We start from the raw sequence: 26,859 nt of genomic DNA on the forward strand, positions 1-26,859 counted from the left end.
GTCTTTTATCACGTGATACTCTTCAGGCAAGATCACCCACTGTCAGAGATAAAGGAAACTCGAGCGAAATCTGATGGCTATGACAGACAAGTCCATTTAAAAATTAGTTTATTCCTCTTCACCTGCTTGTCTGTGTTGGCCTGTAGCACTCACTGCCCTGTCATTCTTAAAATGGAAGTAGCAGCAGCACCTGTGAGACAATTACTTTCTAAGGTCAGTACTCATAGTAAACATTTTCTGCGGGCAGACAGAGGAAAGGTAGTGTGGGGAAGTGTCGTGTCACTTTTTATAACAGACATGCACAGTGTTCTTTCAATAAATAGATGAGTCCTGAATTGCCTTGCAGAAGAATATTTGTGGGAGATACAGACAGAAACGCATTGCTTTCTCTGTTTTTTGTTTCTATCATTGCCATCATTGTATCTTTATGAAAATCCATAAAAGGTGATATGTGATTAAACATTAACCTCTTCCTAATAGAGGAATCTGAAATTCGTGTTTGGTGTGGATTCACAGACTAAAGTACCCGTCCATGCGTTCACGTGTTCCATGCCCACTGTCATTCCGGGTGCTGTGGCGTCCACAGTGGATTACGCACCAGTGGCGCTCAGCCAGGGCGTGATTCGGCGATGTCTGGAAGTGCCTCTGGTTGTCACAGCATGGACCGAAGCGTGCTGCCGGTGCCTAGAGGGTGGAGGACGAGGATGCTACTAACCATCCCCAGTGCACAGGCAGCCCCCACCCCATGATGAAGAATTATCCAGCTCTGAGCCTCAGTTGTGCTGAGGTAAACATTTTTTTAAAAAGTCAGTAGTAAAGCATGTTACAAAGTGACGAATATGATGGAAAAAGAGCAAAGAGGGGTCGGGGGAGGGGCATGGAGAATGCTGGCACTGGGGTGAGGGTGCAGCTTGCGTGCTTTAAAAACCCTGTTTGTAGTCTCCAAGTTTGTAGTCTCCAAGGTAGACCTGGAGGAGGTAAGAGAGAGGGAGTTCCAGGTCTGGGAAACAGCCAGAGCAAGGCTCTCGTCTGCAAGCCTCAGGGTGCGGTTTGGGGAAAAGCAAGACTCTTGTGGCCAGAGCGGAATAGATGCGGTGACAACATGGGCAATAATAGCATGCGTTACAGAGGTCCGGGGAGGCCAGTTATCTGCAATCTCATCGGCCCCGTCAGGACTTTGACTTTTACAAGGAGCGATATGGGTCTAACTGAACTTATTTTTTCACTTTAAAAAATATTAAATGTATTGGGGTGACATTAGTTAATAAGATTGTATAGGTTTCGAGTGTATAATTCTGTGATAGATCATCTGTGTATCTCATTGCATGCTCACCACACGAATTCAAACCTCTTTCCGTTACTATGTATTGGACCCTCTTTCCCCTTTTTATTATCCCCCTCACTCCCTTCCCTCTGGTAACCACCACACTGTTGTCTGTGTCTAAAAGTTTGGGTTTGTTTTTCTTGTTTGTTCATGTGTTGCTGCCAGGGATGGATCTTGAGAAGATCATACTAAGTGAAATAGTCAGACAGAAAAAGTTAAGAACCCTATGGTTTCACTCATATGTGGGATATACACAATATGAACTGAACTTTTGAAACTATTCTGACTGCTCTGTTAAGAGCAGATTATACAGAGCAAGGGTAGAAGGAAGGAACAGTTAGGAGGCAATCACGGTCAGCCAAGTGAGAGATGACATAATTATACGTACGGTTTGGTTTCTAGCTTTTCAAAGTCTCTAATAACTTACACATAACTCTTTGAAAAGCTTGGTTGTACACAAAATGTTCCCTGTGCATCTATGAAATGGACATTAGAAAAAGACTCCTTATCATGAAACTTGCTCACACGACTCTCTCCCCCTACCAGACTGCGCCAGAGGACAGGCCCCAGTGGTTGTAAGGTCTAACCGAGTGTGGCAGGATTGGCATCGTGCCACCATCAAGAACACAGCCTGGGCTCCTGAGTCAGGTTCTCTTCTCTCCTGAATGCAGAACATTCAGATGAAAATTTGAAAAATGGTTTCAACTAGCCAGCCAGTTGTCATCTCTGTGTTCAACTTGCATCTGTCCCTAAACTAGTGATTTATTTTTGGTCTCAGTTCTACTGATAGACCATTTTCCCTACCCAAAGTTTTATGGCTGTTAAATTCTGTGCTCAGGAGTAATGCTCGACCCCTAGATGTTTAACTCATGCATCACACATTTTAATGGATGTGTCACATGCATATATGCAATGGGCAGTGTAAAAACACCACTTGACCTCAAGTTGGCTCTGCATGACCTTTTTCTCCGTTCTAGGATGTGAGCTAGGGAATAATTTTTGAAAGTCTAGGGAATAACAAAACAACACAGCTCATAGTGCCTAAGAAAGCGCTAAGCACGGAAATCTTGCTGCTGGGCCAATGAGGGCTGGTAAGGATGGGAGGAAGTTTCTGAAGGGCGAGAAGGTAGGAGATTCTCTATGACCTTTCTCCGAATGCCTTATCATTTGACCTTCCTCTCAACCAAATAGGTGGGCAGGCCATGGCAGCAAGGTGTAGAATAGTGATTGGTCAAATAGTGGTCTTCAGGTAGTGGTAGCAACAGTCGCAGTAATAAAAGCAATAGTAACCACCATTTATAAATAACTCCTGTATTCCAGAGTGACACTGTAGATGCTTGCTCAAGGTCACTCTGGTCAGTGTCAGATGAGTGAACAGGACAGAAGTGTGTTTTCTCCACAATGCTGCCACCTCCTGTATGTGCCACCTGACAAGAACTAAAATACAATTTTTCAGCCATGTTGTGCTTGCACAAGCCTGTGGGTGTAAAGGTACCTCATTGCCTTTGGAGCTTATTGGTAGAGCTTTTCAGGTGGGCTAGAGGCAAAGAAAACACAAAGATAAGATAGAAAATAAGTGTTCTAAACCAAGGAGAATATCCTTTGGAGGAGTCATTCACGTCCAGGCACAAATGGACTCAGACGGGCAGCATAGGCCTCAGCATAGCTGCAAGGGTTGGTACCTGAGTTGGCTGATCGTCAGGGAGGAAGGAAATCCCTGGTGAAGCAGCACTTTCCTAGTGTTTTGCCAGCATTTGCAAGAAACGACCCTCCTGCATGGCGAAGGGGGCTCCGAGCGAAGGAGCGGACAGTACACTCAGCAACCGTGTTCAAGCGAATGCTTTGTCGGGCTTTTCTGGGAGCTGTTTCCAGTAGGCCCCTCAGCATGGGTCTGCAGAACTAATTAATTGCTCGTGGTCATAAAAATTCTTCAGGACTTTAGGCATGTCTTCAGCAAAATACTGCCGCATACCCTAACTAATCTAACAGTAAATCTTTGTTGTTTGAACTGCAGTCTACAAAAATTAAAGTTGAGAACTGACTAAAAAGCTAATAGCCTCACATTCCATTTGAATATATATATTTGTGCTCGAAGCAATAAAGGCAGCCTGTGAGTATGCATTTTCGTTAAGTCAGTGTGCAGTGCTGTTTGGTTGTATTATATGGCGGTGACAGAACTGGGTCCACAGGCTGCTTCCCAGCCATATCGTGGGGCACCTGAAGATCTGAGCCTATGGAGGCTCCCCTGCATCAGCCAGCTACGGGACCCGAGGTAGTCAGCGTGAGGGTCATTTCACTGAAGCATTTTAGTGCCAGGAGGCTCCTCTCAAAATTCACTTTCAGAGAAGATAGAATGATATTGGGTTGGGCAAAAAAGTTCATCTGGCTTTTCCTGTAGTTGTCTTTAACTTCATCCAGAACAAGTTTGTTAGATTGTATTGTGACAGCTGTTGTATCAGTGTGCATTTAAAAAAACATCAAAATTGGTGCTTTTTTTTAATGTAGCCATTTTAATATTGAAGATGGAAGAAAATATGCAATATTTTGGCATATTATATTTTATTAGTTCAAGAAAGGTTAAAATGCAACTGAAATGCAAAACAAGATTTGTGCAGTGTGTGGAAAAGGTGCTGTGACTGATCAAACATGTCAAAAGCAGAATGCAAAGTTTCATGTTGGAGATTCCTTACTGGATGATGCTCCGTGGTCGGGCAGACCAGTTGAAGTTGATAGCAATCAAATTGAGAAATACGTGAGAGCAATCAACATTATACTACACAGGAAATAGCCAACATACTCAAAATATCCAAATCAGTTAAGCTATTAGTAAAAAGGAAAAATGTGTCTTATACTTCATAAAAAAAACTAAATGGACTTTTTGACCAATGATATATATCAGTAGGGAATTTATCAAAGGAATGGCGATAACTAATATTTATATGGTACCTACTAGTTTCTGAATACTTCACACTTATAAACTCACTTAGCCCTGTGAATAAGGTATAGCTATTTCCCTCAGTGTTGTAGAGGAGGAAACTGAGGCACAGAGAGGTTAGATGGCTTGCCCAAGGCCTGGATTCTGAGGCCAGGCATTCCGGCTCCGGTCTTACCCTCTGAACATTATGTACTCGTTTCTGTGGCTGCTGCAACAAAGCACCATGAATTTTGTGGCTTAAAACAGCACAAACACATTATCTTATGTCCTGTAGGTTAGAAGGCCAACATGGGGCACGCTGGGCTTCCTTTGCCTTTTCCTGCTGCTAGAGGCTGGCACGTTCCTTGGCTCCTGGCCCCTTCCTTCACGTTCACAGCCAGCAGTGGCAGTGCGGTCCTACCCACTCTACTTCACTCCACTTCACTCCACTCCACTCCACTCCACTTCACTCCACTTCACTTCACTTCACTCTGCTCTCACTTCTGTCATCCCATCTCCTTCTCTGACTCTTCTGCCTCCCTCATCCATTTTTTAGGACACTTTTTGGCCCATTGGATCCACCTGGATAGTCCAGGACACTCCCCGTATTTTAAAGTCAACTAATTAGCAACCTTAATTCCATCTGCGACATTAATTCCCCTTTGCCATGAAGCTTAACATAGTCTGTGGTCCTAGGGATTAGGATGGGGACTTCTTTGGGGTGTCTCCTTTGGCCTAGTACAGCTATGTAAATTTGCCAGTCCAGAAAATCCCAAGAGTCTGTCTAGGACAGAGGACACATAAGTTTTAATGGGGGGAAGGAAAGCAGGAAGGAAGGGAGGGTTGTGGCAGTATGGTTTGGAGACATTAAATGAAATGACATGTAAAATATTTAGTCCAGTACCTGACCTGTAGCAAACACTCGATAGTTAACAGCTATTTATTATTATTATTATTATTATTATTACTGCTACTGCTACCGCTACTGTTACTACTATGAGAATCCCTGGGGAAATCTCTGAACTTCAATTTGCAGTTAGTATCTAAGTCTGAGGTGACAGAGACTGATTTTTGCAAAGGTACATATCTGACCTGAAATGGAATAGCATTACTTTTAAAAATAAATGTTACTCGTGTTCCAGATAATGTTATGGACTGAATGTTTGTGTCCTCCCCAAATTCGTATGTTGAAATCTAATCGCCCAAGTGATGGTATTGAGAGGTGGGCCTTTGGGAGGTGACGAGGTCGTGAGAGTGGAGCCTTGTGAAGGGCATTAGCGCCCTTAAAGGAGAGGCCAGAGAGCTGGCTCCCTCCCTTTTCACCCTGTGGGGATACAGTGAGAACTCTGCAGCCTGGAAGAGGGCCTTCACCAGAACTTGACCTTGCCGGCACCCTGCTCTCCTGGAAATGAATTTTTGTTGTTTAAAAGTCACCCAGTCTATGGTAATTTGTGTACGGCAGCCCAAATAAAACAGGATTACCACTCACATTTATTTATCAGTAGTATGTGTGTATTTGTTTTCTAAACCCTTTCAGCACAGGTATTTGAAGATACCGATTCTTCTAGCAGTCAGCCTTTTTCTATATTTTATCTCCAGTGTTTAGACTTCTTCTTCTTTTTTTTTTTTTTTCCATTGATCTAAAATCTTTAGAGAGTCCTTTAGGCAAAGAGATACTGAGATTGATTCGGGCAGGATTGATGTTCCTGCAGAGCGCTGCGACTCGCAGCAGTCTCAGAGCAGTTGTTTTATTGCTGCCACTTATTTGGCATTAGGATCCTCAATATGCAGGTCGTTTGTATTGATCCGCAGAGTCGGGGGCGTCGTAGCTCTCTCCTGGAAAGCTGGAAGCTGAGATGAAAATGAAACAAGCCAGGCAGCCTGGGATTTGTGCTGCTGAAAATGATGTGGCTTCTTTTAAGTAGGACAGAACTTAATGACTTTAGTTGAAAGGGGACAAAGAGGTTGCCAAGTCCTGTGGGAAGAGCACACCTTTGGGTGTCGGGAGATTCAGGAGTTAGCTGTGTTTTCTTAGTGTTTGTGGGGTCGACTTGGAATAAGTGACTTAGAAATCTTTTATTGCCATTTATCCCTCTGTAAATGAATATAGTTTTTAATCAATTCATTCATTCCACAAATACTTTTAATGTTATGTGCAAGTATTATACTGTAGTAGAGAAATATGTTTCTGTGTGTTCAGGTGTATGTTTATGTATGTGTATATATTTTTTATTTAAAATTTGAACTCAAGCACTTAATTAGATGGGAAAGAGGCTATTTTACAAGTGGAAGTGATAAAAGGCAGTTAAAGCGCCTATAGGGAAAGGGGAGGTTTGCCACATTTAGGTACAGTAAAGGGAGGAGGGGCCGACATAAAGGAGAAGTCGGGGGACTGGGACGGCGTCTGTGGGTAGACTGTGTATGGTGTGATCACACTGTGTGTGACATCACCCAGAAGAACAATAGCGGTCAGAGAGGGAACGGGGATGAGAGGGGCAGGAAACAATTGTGCCTGTAGGTTCTGTGCTGGGCGCTGTGCTGGGCTCTGTGCTGTGTGTTTTTCATCTGTTGTCTCATTGGACCTTTGCGACAACCCTGCACCATAATTTCATTATCCTCACTCTACAGAAGGTGGAACCTAGGCTCGAAGCAGTTAAATAGTCTACCCAGGGCTACACAGTAACAAGCAGACTCTGGGGTTTGAACCCAGATCTGCCTGATTTCAAACTCATGCTCCATCCTCAATAGCACTGCTAACATTTATTGAGCATCACTAGACAGCAGGCTGCCCATGAGTCTAGGAGTATTGGCATCTGCATGTAGAGATGGAGAAATGGAACAGAGAGGGATCTGAGTTACAGGGCTGGCAGGAGCAGGAAGCCCCCCTGACAGACTGCGAGCTCACTCTTCTGTACTCCGCTAGCATCCTCACCCCGAGGCTCTCATATTTATCCTTGTTAGGGTTTGGGGCTGAAAGACAATAGATTCAAAATCACTTCTTTTGAATCTACGGGAAGGACTGCTAACAATTGCAGGGCCTCGGGCAAGAGTAAAAGTGAACCCTATAGACCATATGTCTAAATAATTAAACGTAATAAATCACGTTAACAATTAAGTACAACACAGTGATCAACCAAATGGCAGTCTTTCAAGTCGTGGCAGCAATAATTGTAGTGATAAAAGCAACAGTGACCACCATGTATAAACAACTCCTGCATTCTAGAGTTACACCGTCGATGCATTGCAGCTCTGAAGCTGTGGGTAATATGATGAAAGTCAGAGAGACTGAATGGCTTTGTCAAGGTCACTCCAATCAACGTCAGATTAGTGCCCAGGAGAAAAATGTGTTTTCTCCACAGTGCTGCCTTCTACCTTGACAAGCACAGCTGCATAATGACCTGGAAGTCCAAGTTCTCAGGACCCTTGGTGATCTGTTCCACCGGTGGGTGTGGGGAAAATTGTTCTCCACCTACCTTGGCCTGCCTGCTTCTCTTCAGGCTCATACTGATGGGCTTCAGGCTTATACCTGCGGATACCCCAACCCATGCCCAGGTGTCATCAATGCCACCTGCAAGCACCTTGGCTACTTGTCAGGCGTAGAGGTGTCTTCAAGAGGACAAGCCTGGTACAGGTACAGGTGTACAGGTCCACAGAGACCCAGAAGTGGACCTGGGGCTTTTGAGGCAGGCTCTGGGTAGCGCATCCCTTTGGCTTTGCCAACACCTCACTCCCTAGGGAGCAGAACGGCTGGGGTGGCCCATTTATAAGCCCTCTGCAGTCCAGGGCCTGGGCAGGGCTCAGCGCACTCACATCTAAGAGTGGCACTGAAGAAGGGACAGGAGTTGAACCTGTGATCTTTGTGAATAGTACATTATCCCGATGACCACTGATTGAGGACAGTGTCTTAGAAATATCTCTGCCTCTGGGAATGAACGGGGTTCTTCTCATTTCCTGCTTTCCTCACCCAGTACTACACCCACACTGTGAGTTTTGTGTTTCCGACTCCTGATGAATGATATCACCCCTGCATGTTGACCGGCCTGGGTGCTACAGTCTTCCTCACCATCCACCATCACCACCGAATGCCATTGGTCCCAGCTCCTCCTCTCTGATCTCTCCGACAGCACCTTAGCTGCAGTGGCCACCGTCTCTAGCATGAACAATTATAAGTCTCCTCATCTCTTCTATCTGTCTCCACTCCCAAGTATGTCACAGGTAATTGGCAAGGCTCCTACCACTAGCTCCATTGTAGAGTTAGAAATGAACACCCTTCTTTCAGGAATTCACAGCTTATAGATTGACAAGCAGAGTAGGGGCTGGATGGAATTCCACCCTTCCTGCTCTCCGCAGCCTTGCATCTTCAGCAGTGAATGATATGGATTGCCACATGTGGTAGCATTGCTTCCTTGCACAACAGCTTTCAAAGATTCCCCAGGGCCTTTAAGATAGAGTTAAAACTCCTTACCATGGTGCACAAATCGGCCTTTCCAGCTTCTTCTCCCCTCCCCAGTTTCCTGGGCTGGACATGCCTACAACACGGTCTCAGAGGCCACCTAACTACCCCATGATGATTGTTCCCTCTTTTTAAGGTGCTCTCTCTTTCCTCGTACTCTGGTGAGAGCATGTGCTTCCCTCAGGAACCTGTTCAGATGCCATCATCTTCATGAAACCTCTTATTTCTCAGGCAGGTGGTGATAGAATTCCAGGCCCATTAGCCTTTGTAAGTGTTTAGATTATGGAACCGATTATATTGCCCCACAATTCTTCTCTTTCCATGCTTTGTGTGTTGCACAAAGCACAAGTCAGCAGCCAAAGGTAATTAGAAGGGAGTTCCAGTCTTTGTGTCCAAAGGACACAAAGAGAAGTCAAGTACGTGGTCTTCAGCCACAGCTTATTATCATCCTCTTTTCCTTTACACACTTCCTTACCACCCCTGACAAAGACAATCTTCCTCTACCTGAGCCTGCACAGTTTTTCTTTCCTCTTCCTTTATTGTTTTTCTCCTCCCCCAAAACCTCACCCTTCTCTCCCATCACTTTATTAGGTGGACTGACATAGCTTCTCCACTAGGAAAAAAGAAAAGGATAAATTAGGGTGTAAATTGTGGGACTGTCTTTGTTGGGTTAGAGACTGTGCCAGTCAGATTATGCTAGGTTCTGCTGAGGTAACAAGCAACCCTCAGATCTCAATGGCTTACTCAAAGGTGTGTTTCTTGCTCACATGACAAATTATCTGTGGGTCTACCTAGGCTCTGCTTCTCCTGTCTTCTTTCTTGTGGGAACTTGGCTGAAAAAGCAACCTGGCCCCATGACATGCCTTCCCATGGCAGAAGGAAAGAGTAATGGTAGAGCCACCCATTTGTTCTTAGAATTTCTGCTCAGATGTGGCACACATCACTCTGGTCATAGTTCACTAAGCAAAGCAAGTCTCATGGACAGGCATGATAATGGGCTGGGGAATTATAGTTCTCCCCCGGGGAGGGCGGCACAAGTTCATGATAACGGGTAGGAATATGAAATCCTCACAGAGTAAAGCAGCAAATCAGGAATAACAAACAGTGCAACTTACCCGGGAATATCTCTATTATTGTTTTTGTCCCGTCACATTTATATAACACATTGCCCTGCGAGCTCTTTTAGGACTCAGGGGATGTCTTGTATTATTTTGTTTTGTTTCAAGCACCTTCTGTATTGTTAGGAAAGGAAGTTTCCATGCAAATTAGCAAAGACTTGGGCAGAAGAAAGCGAAACGATGCAGGACCACAATCAGACTTGGGGTTGGAAATATTTCAAAGCTCAAATTCAGAAACCAGCTTTTGCTTGTGGCGATATCAGGTGATGGCTGCTTAGGTGGCCTGCGATTTCTGAGAGAGAAGGACGGCCTCTCCCCCAAAGAATGTGCGTGTTCTACCTCTCTGTACCGCTCAGGCTCCATTCAGGAAAACGGAACCCCGCAGTTATTTCAACACAGAGAGGTTAATACGGGGAATTGGTAAAATAAATATCGGAGAACTAAAGTGTCATAAAAGGAGCTCGGAGGCCCCGTGGGTAATAACTGCAGGAAGTGAAGCAGCTACTGCCTCCAGGGCTCCGGGAGCATAAGAGGTGCAGTTGTCAGAACCTGGAAGCCCAGAGGAGGGGCCCCTGCAGCTGAGCCCCAGATCTCTGATGAGGAGACACCACCCTGCTGGCACTGGTGCCCCGGGGGCATGGGGCCATGCAGTGAGTGTGGTGGGGGTGTTTCTTTAAGAAGAATGATAGACATTGGAACCAATTGCTACTTTGAGGTTGAAGAATCACAGCTGGGGTGGCATGAACTGGAACAACAGGCAAATAGGAAAAACCAAGTACAATATCTCATGCCCTTTTTTCCCCCTTTCGGTCTCCTGTAGTGCCCCCTACTGGCCGAACATATCAGAGAGCCAGATGCAAAGGAGAATGTTGTAGGTGGCCAAGTTCCAGCTCCAGCATCTTAGAGGAGAGTGGAGAAGAGGGAGCCGAGAGATAACTTAATAAATAGTTATTATATAGATTCCCTCAGATCTGGAATTTGACCATTTTAACTTTAATCCTTTGGCTAAAGTCATCTACCTCTAAAACTAAACTATTCCAGGGGAAAATGAATATTTAACATTATTCTTCACTTATACCCCATTATGATTAGGCCTATCGGATCTCTTCTAGAAAGTTAACATAAAGAAGCGATGGAAGGAAGAGCTTTAGTGGGGTGCTTCGGCTGTACTGGGATTAGACCGAGAATGTCATTAAGATGGTAAAGGGAAAAGAGATCAGAAGTTTGTTCAAAGACAGGGATTATAGAAAATGAATTTTACTAACTTTGAAATTTTGTGGATGCTTGGCAGAGTGTCTAGGTCTTTGCTGACCACGGCAGTATAAATGAGCTGCGGGGAAGTAGATGAATCTGTCCCCTTTGGTCAGCGCTCGGGCTGACTCAGCTCCAACAGGGGATGTTAAAACGAGACCCAGGAGGAAGACCAGACTAAGACGGTAGCTGTGAGTGAGTCCCTGGATGATCAGTTTGTGCAGTGACAGTTGCCCAGGTAATTCGGGCAACACTTTACTAGGGACACAATTACAGCAGCCCCTCATTAGTGGAAAGCCGTGGCCTGGGTTATTCTAAATTGGGTCTTCCTGGTCTGAGGCTTCATTAGGAAATCATTTATGTTTCCAAATTTGTTTTTATAGATATTTTTTACAAGTGCTTTTCTCTTCATTCTGGCTCACTTTTACATAGCCGATAAAAGGGGTCTCCCATACATTGGAGCCATGCATTTGGGTTTCATTCTGAACGGCCACGTCAGTTCAGTCAGCACCAAGCCCCAGTTCAGTGACAGGCACCGGGTAGGGCTGGACAAAGAGGAGTGAGTCCCAGTGTCTGCACTTGCGGGGTAATGGCTGAGCTCACATAAACTGCGGTTAGGAGCACTGGCTGTGGAATGAGTGGGGCCTGGTCCCTACGCCCCTGCTCTGCAACTTGCAAACTGGGTGGTTCAGAGCTTCATTCGCTTCATCTGTAAATTCAGAGTTGTCTATATGTTGATTTTCACTTTTGCTACAGGCGGAGATACATGAGGACTGGTCTGAATTGTTACAGATTCCAGGATATTACTGTTTTCTCCCCTTCTTTTCTCTTCCCTATAGGGTTCCTTCTTTAGACCTTTATTCTTTACTCTGCCTCCCTCTTCTTTCTCCAGAATTATTCAGATTACAGTGCGTATCCCCAGTTTCCTTGGTTCTGTGTGCACCTACCCGACATCAAAGGCGCTATTCTACCTACTGTGTCTTGCCAATAAATCTTCAACCTCAGGCCCCATGAATACATATCCTATTATTAAGTAACTAACATTTAAAATTATTTATTGATTCAACCAACAATTCTCCAACTTTTTTCTTGCATGACACATGGTAATTTTTACTTATGTAACATACTCTTTATGGTTTCTTTTCCTCTAGGGAGCACATTAGAATACATGGGAGTGAATTGATGTTATTATGAATGTACCTCAAATCTGTTTTAATTTAACATTCTTTTTAAAAACATCCCCAAATTTAGGCACTTTAGTCATTATTAGCATCAAATTAATTGCAACAAACCTCACCATTAATCATGTCATGTCAGGATGTATTGACACATGGGTGAATTAGGCTCCCAAATTTAACTCTTGCTCCTTTCATAATACCTTTCCAAATATGCATACCAAAAATGCCACTCCTAGGTGTATCTTCCTTGAGAAACATTTGTACATGTGTGTTTGACAGTGTTGTTTACAATGATAAGACATTGGAAATAGCCTAAATACCCCCCCAGAAGAGAATGAATCGACAAACTGCAGTGTCTTCAGGCAGCAGACTCGGAAGTAGCAGGGCCCACGACTGGGCCAGAGCTCCTTGTATTAACGTGAACCTCACGTAGTTGCACAAGGGAAACCAGTTGCAGAAGAACGAGTACAGTGTGATATCATTTCTGTAAATATTTAAAACATACAATATAATGTTGTATATTTAGGAATACATACACATTAGAGATTATGAAAAATCCCTGGTAGGGATTGCTCCTAGGGCAGGGGAATGAAATGGAGGAGGAACACACAGGCGGACTTCAGCTGTATCTGCAAACATTTATTTCTTTAGGTTGTGAGCATACGAGTGTTTGATATTATTCTTAGTTTTGTGTCTGAAAGATTTTATTGAAATAGAAATTTCCATAAAAATCTCAATACCTGATTTCAAAATAGCAAGTACTTACTGGGGTGTGTTAAAACTATCAGGATCCATAATCTTCATATAAAGTGACAAATAATGAGCTAATAATAAAATCATGCCACTGCCATTTATGAGGAAATGCCAGTACCCTGCATGCATTACCTCCTAACCCTCAATCCTCCCTCTGCAGTGGGTGTTATTGTTGTGCTATTTGACAAATAAAAATACTGAGGATTAGAGACGTTACTTTTTAAAATTCAAATAGTACAGTTCACCCTGGAACAGCACAGGTTTGAACAGCACGGGTTCATTTATGCACACATTTTCCAATAAATACAGTAAATGTATTTTCCTTAACATTTTCTTTTCTCCAGCTTACCTCATTGTAAGAATACAGTATATAATACATGTCATATACTAAATATGTGTTGTTTATGTTGTCAGTAAGGCTTCCAGTCAATGGCAAGCTTTTAATAGTTATATTTCGGGAGAGTCAAAAGTTACACATAGATTTTTGACTGTGGGGTGGGAGGAAGTGGTTGTTCAAGGATCAGCTGTACTGGGCAGAACCAAGACCCTAACTCTGGTTTGTTTTACCTTAAACCAATAAAGTAGATGTTACTAAATGAGCTCTTAGGTTCATGTTATATTCTACCTCTTCATGAAGCAGCTTCTTCCTCCAAAGTTGTGAGAAAATATGTTTCTGTTGCTTAAGCCACCCAATCCATGGTACTTTGTTATGGCATCTGTAGCAAACTGATACACATATTTATTATAGTTCATTCCTAATAACAATTTGACTAGGAATAAACATCTATATCCAGACAAAATCCTTTTCCTTCAGAGTCTTTGAAGTCTTGCTCCTTTGATTCTAAAGTGTAATATTGCTGAGAGAACTTCAAAACATTCGAATCCCTAATTCTCCCTGTGTCACTTGTTCTCCTCTCTGTGGAAGCTTGTCCCTGATGTTCTGACACTGTAGTTAGGAATCTTGACGTGGCTCTTTGCTCCTCCATTGCAGTGGGTGCTCTGCAGACCCTTTCAACTTGAATACTCTTGTCTGTCAGTTTAGGGATGTTTTCTTGAGTAATTCTTGAATTTTGTGGAAGATTTGTTCTTTTTCTCTTTCTGGAATTCCTATTTTTTCAGAGATTGAACTTCCAAAGCTGATTCTCTCCAGTCCTTATCTTTTCTCTCCATTTTGTCATCTAGAACCAAAAGATTTTGGTCTTTGGTCTTTTGGTCTGATCTAACCAACTTACTTTTAATTTTTCTGTTGAGTTTTAATTTCTGTTCTCATTTTGTTTTAGTTTCTAGCACTGTTATATTTTTATAAGGTTTGGACTTTTTAAAATCATATTTTGAGTTTTTTGCATAATTCCATTATCTTAATTTTCTGAGCATAATGAATTTTTAATTGAGATCTAATTGACACATAACATGTTAGTTTCAGGTGTACACCATAATGATTATGTTGTAGTGAAATGATCTACAAATCACTGTAATGGTTTGTAGATAGTGAAAAATGATCCCCACAAGAAATCTACTTAACATTTGTCATCATACATAGTTAGACTGTTTTATCAGGATGAGAACGTTTAACATTTACTCTCTTAGAAACTCTTAAATATGCAATACAGTACTATTAACTAAAGAAACTGTGCTGTGCATTATATCCCCACCACTTATTTATTTTGTAACAGTAAGTTTGTACCTTTTGACCCCTTCTCCCATTTTGCCCACACCTTTACCCCAAACCCTCTGCCTCTGGCAACCATCAATCTATTCTCTGTATCTGTGAGCTTGTTTTTTTTTTTAAGATTCCACATATAAGTGAGGTAATATGGTATTTGTCTTCATTTATCTGACATTTCACTTAGCATAATGTCCCCAAGGTCTATATATGTAGTCCCAAGTGGCAAGATTTCAATGTTTTTACAGCTGCATACCATTCCTCTATATATAATGAAATAGTCTATGTATATATTTACATATATATGACTAGTAAATGTGTGTGTGTGTGTATAAATAATGTGTATGTATACGTGGCCTGTCCAGGAAAAAAGTTCAACCATTGTTGATATAATGAGAATGGTTTGCACAACATCAATGTAACCTGGCAGCCAAGAAGAGTGGACTGGAATGCACATGCATGAACAATGACACCTTCACTCTACTAGTCAGTGGGGGCAGTAGACACCATTGAGTGAGTGTGTGTACTGTGTGGCTGTTGCATTCAAAATGACTGAGCAAGTAAAGCAACGAATCTGAATCAAATTTTGCATTAAGCTTGAGCATTCCCCCATGGAAACAATTCAGATCATTCAGAAGGCTGTAGCTATGGGCAACTGGTGACTGGCAGCTTCATCATGACTGTGTGCCCACTCATGCGTTGCATCTTGTGCAGTTTTTTTGAGAAATGTCAAATAACCCAGGTGATCAATCAGCCCCTCTCCAGCCAGATTTGGTGCCCTGTGACTTCTGGCTGTCCCCAAAATTACAATCACCTTCGAAAGAGAAGAACTTTCAGACCCTCCATGAGATTCATGAAAATACTATGGGGCAGCTGATGGTGACTGGGAGAATTGTGTGAGGTCCCAAGGTGCCTACTTTGAAGGGGACTGAGGCATCATTGTCCTCTGTACAATGTTTCTTATATCTAGTGTCTTCAATAACTGTCTCTATTTTTCATAGTACATGGCTGGATACTTTCCGGACTGACTTCATATGAATAGTGTATGTATATATACCTATATAATGAAATAGTATATGTATTTATTTACATATATATGACTATGTGTGTATATATATATATGAATAGTGTGTGTGTGTATATCTGTATATATAAATATAATGGAATAGTATACCATGTTTTCTTTATACATTCATCAATGGGCACATCAGATGCGTCCATATCTTGGCTATTGTAAATAGTGTTGCAGTGAACATAGGGATTCATATACCTTCTCAAGTTAGTGTTTACATTTCCTTCAGTCAGCACCCAGAAGTGTAATTGCGGGATCATATGGTAGTTCTGTCTCAAATTTGAGGAAACTCCATACCATTTTCTTTCTTTTTCTTTTAATTTTCTTGACCTTAATTTTTTATTTTTATTTTTTTCTTGTTGTTCAAGTACAGTTCTCTCCATTTTCCCCCCACAACTCCCCCCCACCCCAGCCACCCCCACCTCCCACCCTTGATCCTACCCCCCTTTGGGGTCCATGTGACCTTTATGAATTGTTCCTGAAAACCATTCCCTCTTCTCCCCCCCTTTATCCCCTCCCACCTCCCCTCTGGTTACTGTCAGTTTGTTCTTAATTTCAGTGTCCCTGGTTATATTTTGCTTTCTTGTTTGTTTTGTTGATTAGGTTCCACTTATAGGTGAGATCGTACGGAACTGGAGAGCATTATGCTGAGTGAAACAAGCTAGGCGGTGAAAGACAATTTCCATACCATTTTCCATGGTGGCTCTACCAATTTACAACCCTACCAATAGGGCGCAAGGGTTCCATTGTTTCCACATCTTCTCCAGTATTTATTACTTTTTGTCTTTTGGTGAAATGATAACTCATTGTGGTTTTGATATGTATTTCTCTGATGATTAGTGATGTTGAGCATGTTTTTATGAACCTATTGCCCCTCTGTATGTCATCTCAGGAAAAATGTCCATTCAGGTTCTCTGCCCATTTTTAAAAATCAGATTGTTTGTTTCTTGCTATGAAGTTGTATGAGTTCTTTGTATATTTTGGATATTAACCCCTTATCAGATATATGATTTGCAACTCTTTTCTCACATTGCAGAGGCTGCCTTTTCATTTTATTGATGGTTTTGTTCTTTTGCTGTGCATAAGCTTTTTAGTTTGATGATGTTCCACTTGTTTATTTTTTTCTTATTTTGTTGCCATTGCTTTTAGTGTAAAATCCAAAAAACTCATTGCCAAAAGCAATGTCAAGGTGCTTAGCACTTATGTTTTTTTCAGGTCCTATGTTCAATTTTTTAATCCATTTTGAGTTAATTTTTATATATGGTATAAAATCCAGTTTTATACTTTTGCATATATATGGCTGTCCAGTTTTCTCAACGTCATCTACTGAAGAAACTGTCCTTTTCCCATTGTGTATACTTGCCTCCCTTGTCATAAATTAATTGACCATATATGTGTGGGTTTATTTCTGGACTCCCTATTCTGATCAGTTGTTCTATTTTTATGCCAATACCATACTGCTTTGATTACTGTAGGTTTGTAATATAGTTTGACATCAGGGAACATGAGGCCTCTAGCTTTGTTCTTTCTCAAGATTGCTTTGGCTATTCAGGGTCTTTAGTGATTCCATACAAATTTCAGCATTGTTCTATTTCTGTGAGAAATGCTATTGAAACTTTATAGAGATTACGTTGAATCTGCAGATTACTTTGGATAGCACGTTCATTTTAACAATATTCTTCTAAACCATGAGCATACAATATCTTTTTATTTATTTGTGTCTGCTTCAGTTTGTTTCATCAGTGTCTAATAGTTTTCATTATATGGGTCTTTTGCCTCCTTGGTTGAATTTATTCCTGGGTGTTCTTTTTGATGTAATTATAAATATGGTATTTTTCTTAATTTTCTTTCTAATAGTTTATCATTAGCATATGCAAGTACAACAGCTTCATGTATGTTGATTTTGTATTCTGCAACTTCAGTGAATTTGTTTATTAGTTCTAACAGTCTTTTAGTAGAGTTTTTAGGAATTCCTGTGTATAATATTATGTCATCTAGAAATAGTGACAGTTTTACTTCTTTTTATTGTTATTTTATTACAGTTGTCCTAATTTTTTCCCCTTTGCCATCCTCCACCCATCCCATCCTCTACTCTCCCAGTCAGTTCCCTCAATGCTGTCCATGTCTGTGGGTCATTCATACATGTCCTTTGTCTAGTCCCTTCCCTTTCTTTCCACCATTACCCCCTTCCTCCTGCTCACTGTCAATCTGTTCCATGTTTCCATGCTTATGGTTCTATTTTGTTCATTAGTTTATTTTGTTTATTAGATTCCTCTTCTTGGTGAGATCAGGATTTGTCTTTCAAATATGGTATTTGTCTTTCACTGACTGGCATGTTTCACTTAGCATAATATTCTCCAGTTCCATCCATGCTCTTGCAAAACATAGCAGTTCCTTCTTTCTTTCTGCTGTGTAGTATTCCATTGTGGAAATGTTCCACGGTTTTTTGATCCACTCATTTACTGATGGGCACTTAGGCTATTACAGAACATGGCTATTGTAAATAGCACTGCTATGAAATAGGGGTGTACCGTTTTACTTCTCTCTTTCCAATTGGGATGCTTTTTTTCCCTTTTTCTTGTTTAACTGCTCTGGCTCAAAATATCCAATACTATGTTGCATAAAAGTGGTGAGAGTGGGCATTTTTGACTTGTTCCTGATCATTAGAGGAATAGCTTTCAGCTTTTCACCGTTGAATATGATGTTAGCTGGAGGCTTGTCATGTATGGCATTATTTATTGTGATTTTTCTAATGCGTTTTAACACATTGTATGCAGGAAATGTATTTATACATTTTACGTTGACTGGTAGTAGAGTGTGCGATAAAAACTACCCACAAACAATGTGTTAATGGATGTCTTCAGATACCTAGTAATCTTTGGTTGACATTCTATACTTTAGGAAATGCAAAACTTGAGTATGAATTCAGAGTAATAGGTGGGGTCTCCCATGGTGGGCTTCATTGTAGGAAAATGGCTGTGTGGGATTTTTTTTTCTGCTTGGTGTCTCCAATGTCACTACCTTCAGATCCTTCACCTTAGGCTGCTCAGATTCCCCAGAGAGAAATTTGCTGGTCTTCTGCCTGGAAAGTCAAGGTCTGGCTGCCAATATTCTGGAGCCTGAGGGGATGAAGACAGCTGGGAGTCTCAGCTTCCAGGATGCAATTGATCCTTCAGTTTTTGCTATGGTACCTCTACCAGTAACCACGCCTGCTGTCTTTCAGTTCAGAAACTTCATTACTCTATTAAAAACAAAGCAAAACAAAACTAAACAAAATCAAACCTCCATTTGTCTGGTAGAGTCCAGGTGAGGATATGGGCATCTGGCATCTTCCTAAACAGCTTTTAACCAGTACCCATTTTAGTCCCATTTGTCCTACTTCTGGAGGTCACTGGTACCCCAGTTCTAAAGTTTTATGACAGTTTTGCAGCATAAATATGATTGTTCTTGGTTTTTTTTTTCCCAAGCTGGTTTAGGATTCAGCTTTTTCTGGTCCCCTAATTCTGTTATCACTTACCTACTTTTCACATTTCAACATTTGGTTGCTGTTGTTCTTTGCTATCTTTCTTCCTTGAGGATTTATACCTTTATTTAAACACAGACACACTCTACTCTTACTTTCATGGGGTTTTGAGAGAGAGGAAAATTGAATACACGTGTTTAATTTTCCATCTTTACCTGGAATTCTCAAGAGGAAATATTTCTTAGTTTGTATTCGACATTCAAATAGCAGAGATGATATCATGAAGTACAATTAGAAATGACCATTGAAATAAGAAAAAAAAGTCTTATATTGCTTTATATTCCAGGAGCTTATCACCTTAATCCTAAAATGAGACTTGAAAATCTTTCCTGAACAGTCGAGTATACTTGAGATAAGCAGTTAGTTATTGCACTGCAGTTACCCAAAGCCCCCAAAACTCTTGAAATAGGTCTTGTCACATAACAAAATAACTGGTTGCTTTCTTCCTACTTAGATTTTCATTAATTTGAGGACATAATTTAAGTGATGGTTAACTGTATCAGCTTTGCTTCTCCATGTTAAAAAAGAAATCTCTATTTAAAATCTAATTCAGAAAGTTTCCTGAAATATTTATTTCCAGGCTTCTTTACCTTGGTGGCCTTGGGGCAGAATTTCGAGCAGGCAAGAGGAGAAACTACGGAGCTTGGGCCTAGGCTCAGAGCTCTCACAAACAACACTTCTGCCACATTCTGTTGATTAAAGCCCATCACAAATCCCACTCACATTCAAGAAGTGGAGAGACAGACTCTAGAAGTTGATGGAGGAAGTTAAGAAATTCACAGAGTACTGTGTGTCCAGGGACAGGAAGAATTGTGGCCATTTGTGGCAATCCACCACAGCTTCCTCTCTGGCCATAATTTACATTTCTCCCACAAAGAAAATATAGTCATTCCCATTACAGAATCCCCAGTGGTCTCATCCCAATATGGCATCAGGCTCAAGTGAGTCCGGGATCTCATGTTCCAACATCAGGTTCAGGTGGGGATGAGGATCTTTGGAAGCAGTCCTTTAGGTATGGTTCTTCTTGACCCAGAGACCTGTTGATGAAAAAGACCAGTTAACTGCCCCATACATTTCCAACCGACAGTGGGGAAACGAGCACCGGATAATTACAGTGCTTCTATTCACAATGGAGAGGAGGAAGCATATAGTAGTCCCAGATACAGAGCAATTCTTCAAGCTGCTGTACTCTAAGGCCAAGGAACATGCCTTGATTAGTTAGCTGGTTCTGTTTCCTACTTGCCATATGCCTTAGGATTTTAGATTGATAGAGGTCAACAGTGTGACTGTAAGTCTAAAATAACTGTACAGCACCATCTATAGGTAGTCAGATGCCTCTTGAGAAAGATACTACCATATTTTTTGGACCATAAGACACACCTGGGTTTTAGAGGAGGAAAATAGAAAAAAAATTTTGAGGCAAAAACTGCGGTAAAATATTTTAATAGCATAAATAACATTATATTTCACCAATGTAAATGTAAACAGAACAGTAGCATTAAAAACCATTATTCTTCCCAAATTGAGGGGGGCGTGCCTTATAGTCCAAAAAATACTGATTTAAACCATGGAAGTTTACAGGACAGATCAACAGAAGTGGGTGCTCAAACCATGGAGATTTTCATACCTTTGAAGAAACTTGTTTGTTTTATCAGTCTCAGAAATTCCATAATATGGGTATTAAACCAAGTTTTAAAAGCCTCTTCATTGCCTTTATTTTCCCCAAAGCAGTATCACACAGAAAACATAATGATAAACTGATTTTTAGAATGATCAAGTAAGAAAGAAATGCAAAACTTATCTGTAATATAGTCTGACAATTTCTGGAACATTCAGTGGGCCTCTGGGGAAATGGGGAACACATGGTCTGCTTGTTCCCTCAGGCCCTGGAATTGGGAACAGGGCGGTCCAACCCTGCCAGCATAGCCCCTGCGGTCTGTAAGGGGAAAAGGGCCTTCTTCACAGGGCCATATGGAAGCATCTAGAAAGTGCCCTTCACACACACACGTGCACACAGGCAGACCCATGTTCCCAGCAGTTGGTTTTGCAAGCAAATGGGAAGATTTGGAACAAGACAGATGGCTTTTGAATCCCTCCTCACCACCTGCTGCTTGTGTGACTTGGTGCCTAGTACCGCCCCTCCCAGGGAGCTGGAGGAATTGTATGTGTAGAGCCTTGATCACGGAGCCGATCCGCTTCCCCCAGTTCAGCAGTCTTCCCCTCCTCACCCCTCAGCGGGAAGGTGAGAACAGACCTAGAACAGAAGTTGCGTTTTCCCTTTAAAATGACATTTTTAAAAGGTGTGTTTGTTTTTATAGGTAGTACGTGTGATAAAAATTTCTTGAGTGTGTATAGTGCAACTTCTTCCCACCTTCACAGCCAGAAGCAACCAGTGTTTCCAGATGTGTGTGTGCGCCCTCCCACCATCACTATGCACACACAAGCAAACACACGTCAGCCTGTGTGTAGCTGTAACTGTGCTTGTTTTCCTCTTGGACATGAATAGCTCTGTGAGTGTTCTGAACCTTGTTTTTTTCTCTGTAGTATCCTGGAGATTTTTTTATGTCTACAGTGAGCACCCTTAATCATAGCCGCAGAATATTTCATCGAAATTTGTGCCATAATGTATTTATCCTATCTCCCACTGGTGAATTATGTAGGTCAGTTCCAGGCCTTTGCCGCTATAACACATGCCATAATGAACATTCTTGTACATCTGTCACTTTGCATGGGGGTGAGTGTATTTGTAGAATAAATTCCAAAAAGAGAAATTGCTGGGTCAGAAGATATGTGACGAGGGTATGTGCATAATTCCGATAGACCTTGTCAAGTAGCCCTCAGAGAATTTGTGCAGATTTGCTGCCCCACTGGCAATGTGTGCACACAGAACTGAGTGTCTAAGCCTGTGTGACACCTGGGTGCCTCAGAGACTGGGCACCAAGTCTTGTGTTTGCCAAAATAGCTCAGCTTTCATCATATGTGTGTGCATGTGCGCACGCGCGTGTGTGTGTGAGATTTCAGTTGAAGAAAGCTCTTTTGGCTAAGTGGCTAAGACAGGGGTGTCAAACTCATTTTCACCGGGGGCCACATCAGCCTCTCGGTTGCCATCAAAGGGCTGAAATAATTTTAGGGCTGTATAAATGTTATTACTCCTTAATTGTTAAGAAGTTGGAATTATATCTGGCCCTTTGAAGGCAACCACAAGGCTAATTCAGCCCCCGGTGAAAATGAATTTGACATCCCTGGAGAAAAGCGTGGGAACCATGATGTGGGAAATTGTCACTATTCTTCTCTTAGCCCTCCAGTTGGAAGGAGTGACAGATAAAATGAGGTGCTCCACACCCTACAGGAAGGTTGGAACCAGAGAATTGTTCCAATGGTATCTGGGAAGACACAGTGAGTGGAAAGAAGTCCAGGAAGCAGGAGTAGAGGCAAAGTTATAAGGTGATGAGATTGTCCCGAAACCTCCAGTGTTAGCTAGTGTTCTCCAAAAGGTCTGCTCATTGGGGCCAACTTTAAGGACGTGTCACGTGCCACGCCCTGTGTTAGTGCTGGGCTACGGAGATGAGCGTGGCTGGCCCCTGCCACAGGAAGCTCAGACTGAGAAGTCAGACACGTAGGCTGCTGGTCTGTAGAACGTCACAGGAGCGACAGCAGTGATGACAGCTAAGAGAGCTTATTGACTGCCAGACAGTGAGCTCAGCAGGGCTTGTCTTCCCGTCTGGTTCTACAGAAACCCTAGGAGAGATCACAGTGCTATCCCCACTTTCACGGACAAAGAAACTGACACCCAGAGAAGTGAGGGCTGGCCCAGACACCATATAGCATGTGACAAAGCCAGGTTTAGATGGAGGCCATCTCACTTCAAAGTCTTAAGAGAAAGCAGGAGTGATATTGGAGCAAAAAGCCGCTTCCTTCATGTTTAAAGCTCCCCCAAATTACATTTTAGGGTGAGAGTGGTAGGGTTGGGAAGACCCAGAGGGGGATGTGCCCTGAGCTGAGGTTCAAAGGGTGATTGGAAGCAAGGAGAGCATTCCAAGCAGAATCACTCTGGGGCGGATCCCAAGAAGAGCCAACCTCCAGGAGGTGTTCTGTCCCAGGGAGGCGGAGGGGGGGGTGGCATGGATAAGCGGGCAGTCTGTGGGGCCAGACTGCTTGAATTCAAATCCTGGCTCTGACTCTTATTAGTTGGGTGATTTGGGGCACATTCCTTGACCTCTCTGATTCTTCGCCTGTAAAACCAGGCTCTCAGGTCCTTAACACCTGAGTTGTTGTAAGGATTGAACAGGTTAATGTATCTGGGAGGCTTAGACAGCACGTGGCCCGGGCTCTGCATGTTGGTTCCCACTGAAGACTCTCCAGGCTCCAGACACAATGTACATGTAAGGAAGAGGAAACTCAGTTTTGAAGCTTGTCTACGGTGCTTATTTTAGAGAACTATTACATGAGCTCACAAAATGTAGTGTGCTAAACAGGAGAAAGAAGCAGAAACCCAGGTGCTGGAGGAGGGACACAGGCTCTCGCCCCGAGTATCTTGTCAGGCGTAGCTGTGTCTATCAACTCACAGTTATCTTCTGAAATTGTGAGCCGAACGGGCTTTTTTTATCTGTCATCTATTTCTTTCTGACATCTTTATTTAGCATTAAAATGTAATGGTCTATCTCAAGGTGACAAAGCAGAGGAGGATAAAATAAAAGGGAACCACATTGGAGGTAACCCTTGGTTTTCCTCTCTTCCTCTCTGATGACATAAAATGTTTTCAGAAAATCCTAGAGAAAAGGGAAGATCAATGCTGTGACTTCTTCATTTATCCACATAGCCTGTCTCGCTCATCCATCCAGTCAGGTTACCTTCTTCTGAGAACAATATTCGGTAACAGGGAAAGAATACATGTGAGAGGGAAATACTTCTCTAAGGAGTCAGTTCATGTGTCTTCATATTTTGATTTCATACATTTTGTCTTCATATCCTCTGGCTTTCCTCTCCTTTGTATGTTATCCCGAACTCACCTTCCCATTCTGTTCCCAAACCAAACCCCATTCCTAACCACCCTTTCTCTAAGCCAGTTTTAGCTCTTCCTCCCATCATTTGAACAATTCTTCAGAATCCATCTTCTTGAAGGAAAACACTTAATAGCAATATTTTCCAACATAAATCCCCATGCCCCTCACATGCTACTACTCAAGAATCTGTACCCTCAGTGGTATACCAGGCACTCACTACATCCTGGGGCTGCAGAAATTATGATGATTTGGCTTTTTGTCCTGAATGAGCTCACAGGCTTGTGGGAGAGAAAGGCATGCAGAAGGAGGTTGACTCCGCCCCTCTTTGCCCTAGGTTCATGTTCGTTTCCCGTATGGTTTATCTTCTGTGCTACCCTGTAAGCCTCTCAGGGATAGAGTTGTCTGTCTTACTCACCATTGTATCATCAGTACCTTACAGAGCGCCCTCAATAAACATTTGCTGAGCGAATGAATGAAAACGAATGACAGTCCAGAGTGCTCAGTAAATTAGTGTGTTTGCAAGATAAGACAAAGCTCAGAGGAGACAGTGCCGAATTCTTTTCAAGGCAGGAGTGGGGAGACTTGCTGGGAGAGGTGGCTTCCGAGTTGTGTTTTGAGGCTGATGGCTACCCATGTCGATGTGCCTTGCGTGGTGTCCAGCTCATACAAAGCACCCCAAAAAAGTTTGTTGAGTGTTTTACAATTCATGAAACAATTATACAATACTTAGAGTATCTGTAATATTCTGCCACTTAACACATTCCTGGGAAAGGAAGACATGGCTGTTGCGTGCTGAATTTTGTGGTCCAGGAAGCTCTGTCTATCACCTGGAAAACCTCTCAGTAGCATAGAAACACCTACTGTGTGTGTGTGTGTGTACCCTGTGAAAAACTGTGGGGGCTGGGTGGGCTGCTAGCTGAGAGAGAAAGCAATCTTAAGTATATGCTTTAGAAGAAGGCTCTCATCCAGGAAAGACTATGGGACAGGCATGACAGAGGTGATTTTCAGATACTCATCTCACTCTTTAGCCTGACAAGAGCTCATTACCTAACTCCTGTGTCCATCGCCCACGCCGGTCTCAGATAATACAGTTCCTGGAAAAATTAGGATGGGGGAAAAGAGAACAGGAGATAAAGACAAAATCCATTTTGACTTGAATTTACCTAATGATCATACTGAGAAAAAATAAGATATGAGGCCTAGACTTGCTATAAATTTCTTTTAAGGTTTCTTATTTTTGTATAGCTCTAACTCTTTTCTGACATAATGGTGTTAATGCTTAGGAAACTGAGAACCCAAACTACTGAGATTTGTGAGCCTCCCGCCCCTGGTGTCACCTCCGGGCTCTCTCATGCTGTCTTAGACTTAGCCTGTCTGTGACTGACTGAAGACACCTCTGTATGAGTGACACCAAATGATGCCCAAGCTTAGATTCCTCACCTCCAGTTAATCCTCAACTTGTGTTTTCAATGTGTGTGTGCAGCTTCATCATACACAACAAAGACACTTTCTTCAACAACGCCACAAGAAGTAGAATTGTACATCATATTTTACAAAGAATAAAGTATGAAGAAGGAAAAAACAAAATTGGTAAGTCATGTCTAAGTATAAAAAGCTGCGTTTGATTTGGGGGGATTACCAACTTTTTTCTTTTGGTTTCATTAAGTTCATATCCATTCTAGAAATGTTTCTCATTTGTGAAACCTCTGACTTTTCCCTTCAAGGATATCTCACAAGTGTAAAATCTTACTGTAGCAGCTTCCTTCAATGCCTTTTTTAAATAGCATGTTTCATCTCTGTAAGGTCATGGAGAAATGCTCCCAATTCTCAAGCCAACAAATATCTGTGGAATGCCCACTATGTGCCCGGCACTGGGCTCGATGTTGGGAGATGAGCTCAGGTCTCTCCCGGACCTTATGTTGAAAGAGCTAAAAGCAGGCAATTAAGAAGTGAATATAATACATAACATGAAGAAATTGAAATGGATGGTGTTTCAGAGATGGACTGGGAAAGGCTGGGGGTGCAATAAAGCTGAGATGGAATGGTCAGTGAAAGCTTCACTGAGAAGCTGAAATTTGAACTGAGACACAATCAGAGGGAGCCAGTGTGGGCAGATGGAGGGTCAGGGGGTGGGCATTCCGGGCGGAGGAAGCTGCAAGTGCAGACACGCGAGCTGTCACACGAAAGTAAATTCTCCAGATAATCACCTCCCCCATTAAACAGCCTCCACAATTTATACTGTGGACATTTTTGTGAGAACTTTCCCATATCATATTACCAAAATCCTGCCTTATTAAACAGATCGTTATATTATCAGGAACAGCTGGGTGGCTTTGTCCTTATCTCTGTCCCAGCAACATTTTTGTCAATAGCTTGATTAATGACCTCTATCAGTCAGGGTCTAATCAAGAGACGAAAATACCACATAATTGAAGAGGGAAAGCTTAATAGAAAAAAAATGAACTGTGGCAGGGGATTGAGGTCATGGAGGGCTGGCTAGTAATGAGTAAGAAGACCTCCAAGGAACAGAGGGAGAACAAGTATTAGGAGCAACCACCACCCGTAGAAAGACTCCCCCAGCAGAGCTGAGGCTCAGGCCCTGTTGGA

The 26,859-nt window shown here is 42.3% G+C and overlaps 1 protein-coding gene across 8 annotated transcripts in view; it reads left to right on the plus strand.

The window, feature by feature from the left end:
- ANO4 (anoctamin 4) overlaps nt 1-26,859 on the plus strand; it is a 341,656-nt gene that overhangs the window by 244,296 nt on the left and 70,501 nt on the right. For all 8 annotated transcript variants that reach the window (XM_036019465.1, XM_036019462.1, XM_036019463.1 and 5 more), the window contains one exon: nt 25,736-25,842. In XM_036019465.1, coding sequence (XP_035875358.1) covers nt 25,736-25,842 — 107 coding nt within the window. The remainder of the gene's footprint in view (nt 1-25,735; nt 25,843-26,859) is intronic.

Source organism: Phyllostomus discolor, chromosome 2 (genome assembly GCF_004126475.2).
Source record: "Phyllostomus discolor isolate MPI-MPIP mPhyDis1 chromosome 2, mPhyDis1.pri.v3, whole genome shotgun sequence".
Taxonomy (NCBI): Eukaryota; Metazoa; Chordata; class Mammalia; order Chiroptera; family Phyllostomidae; genus Phyllostomus; species Phyllostomus discolor.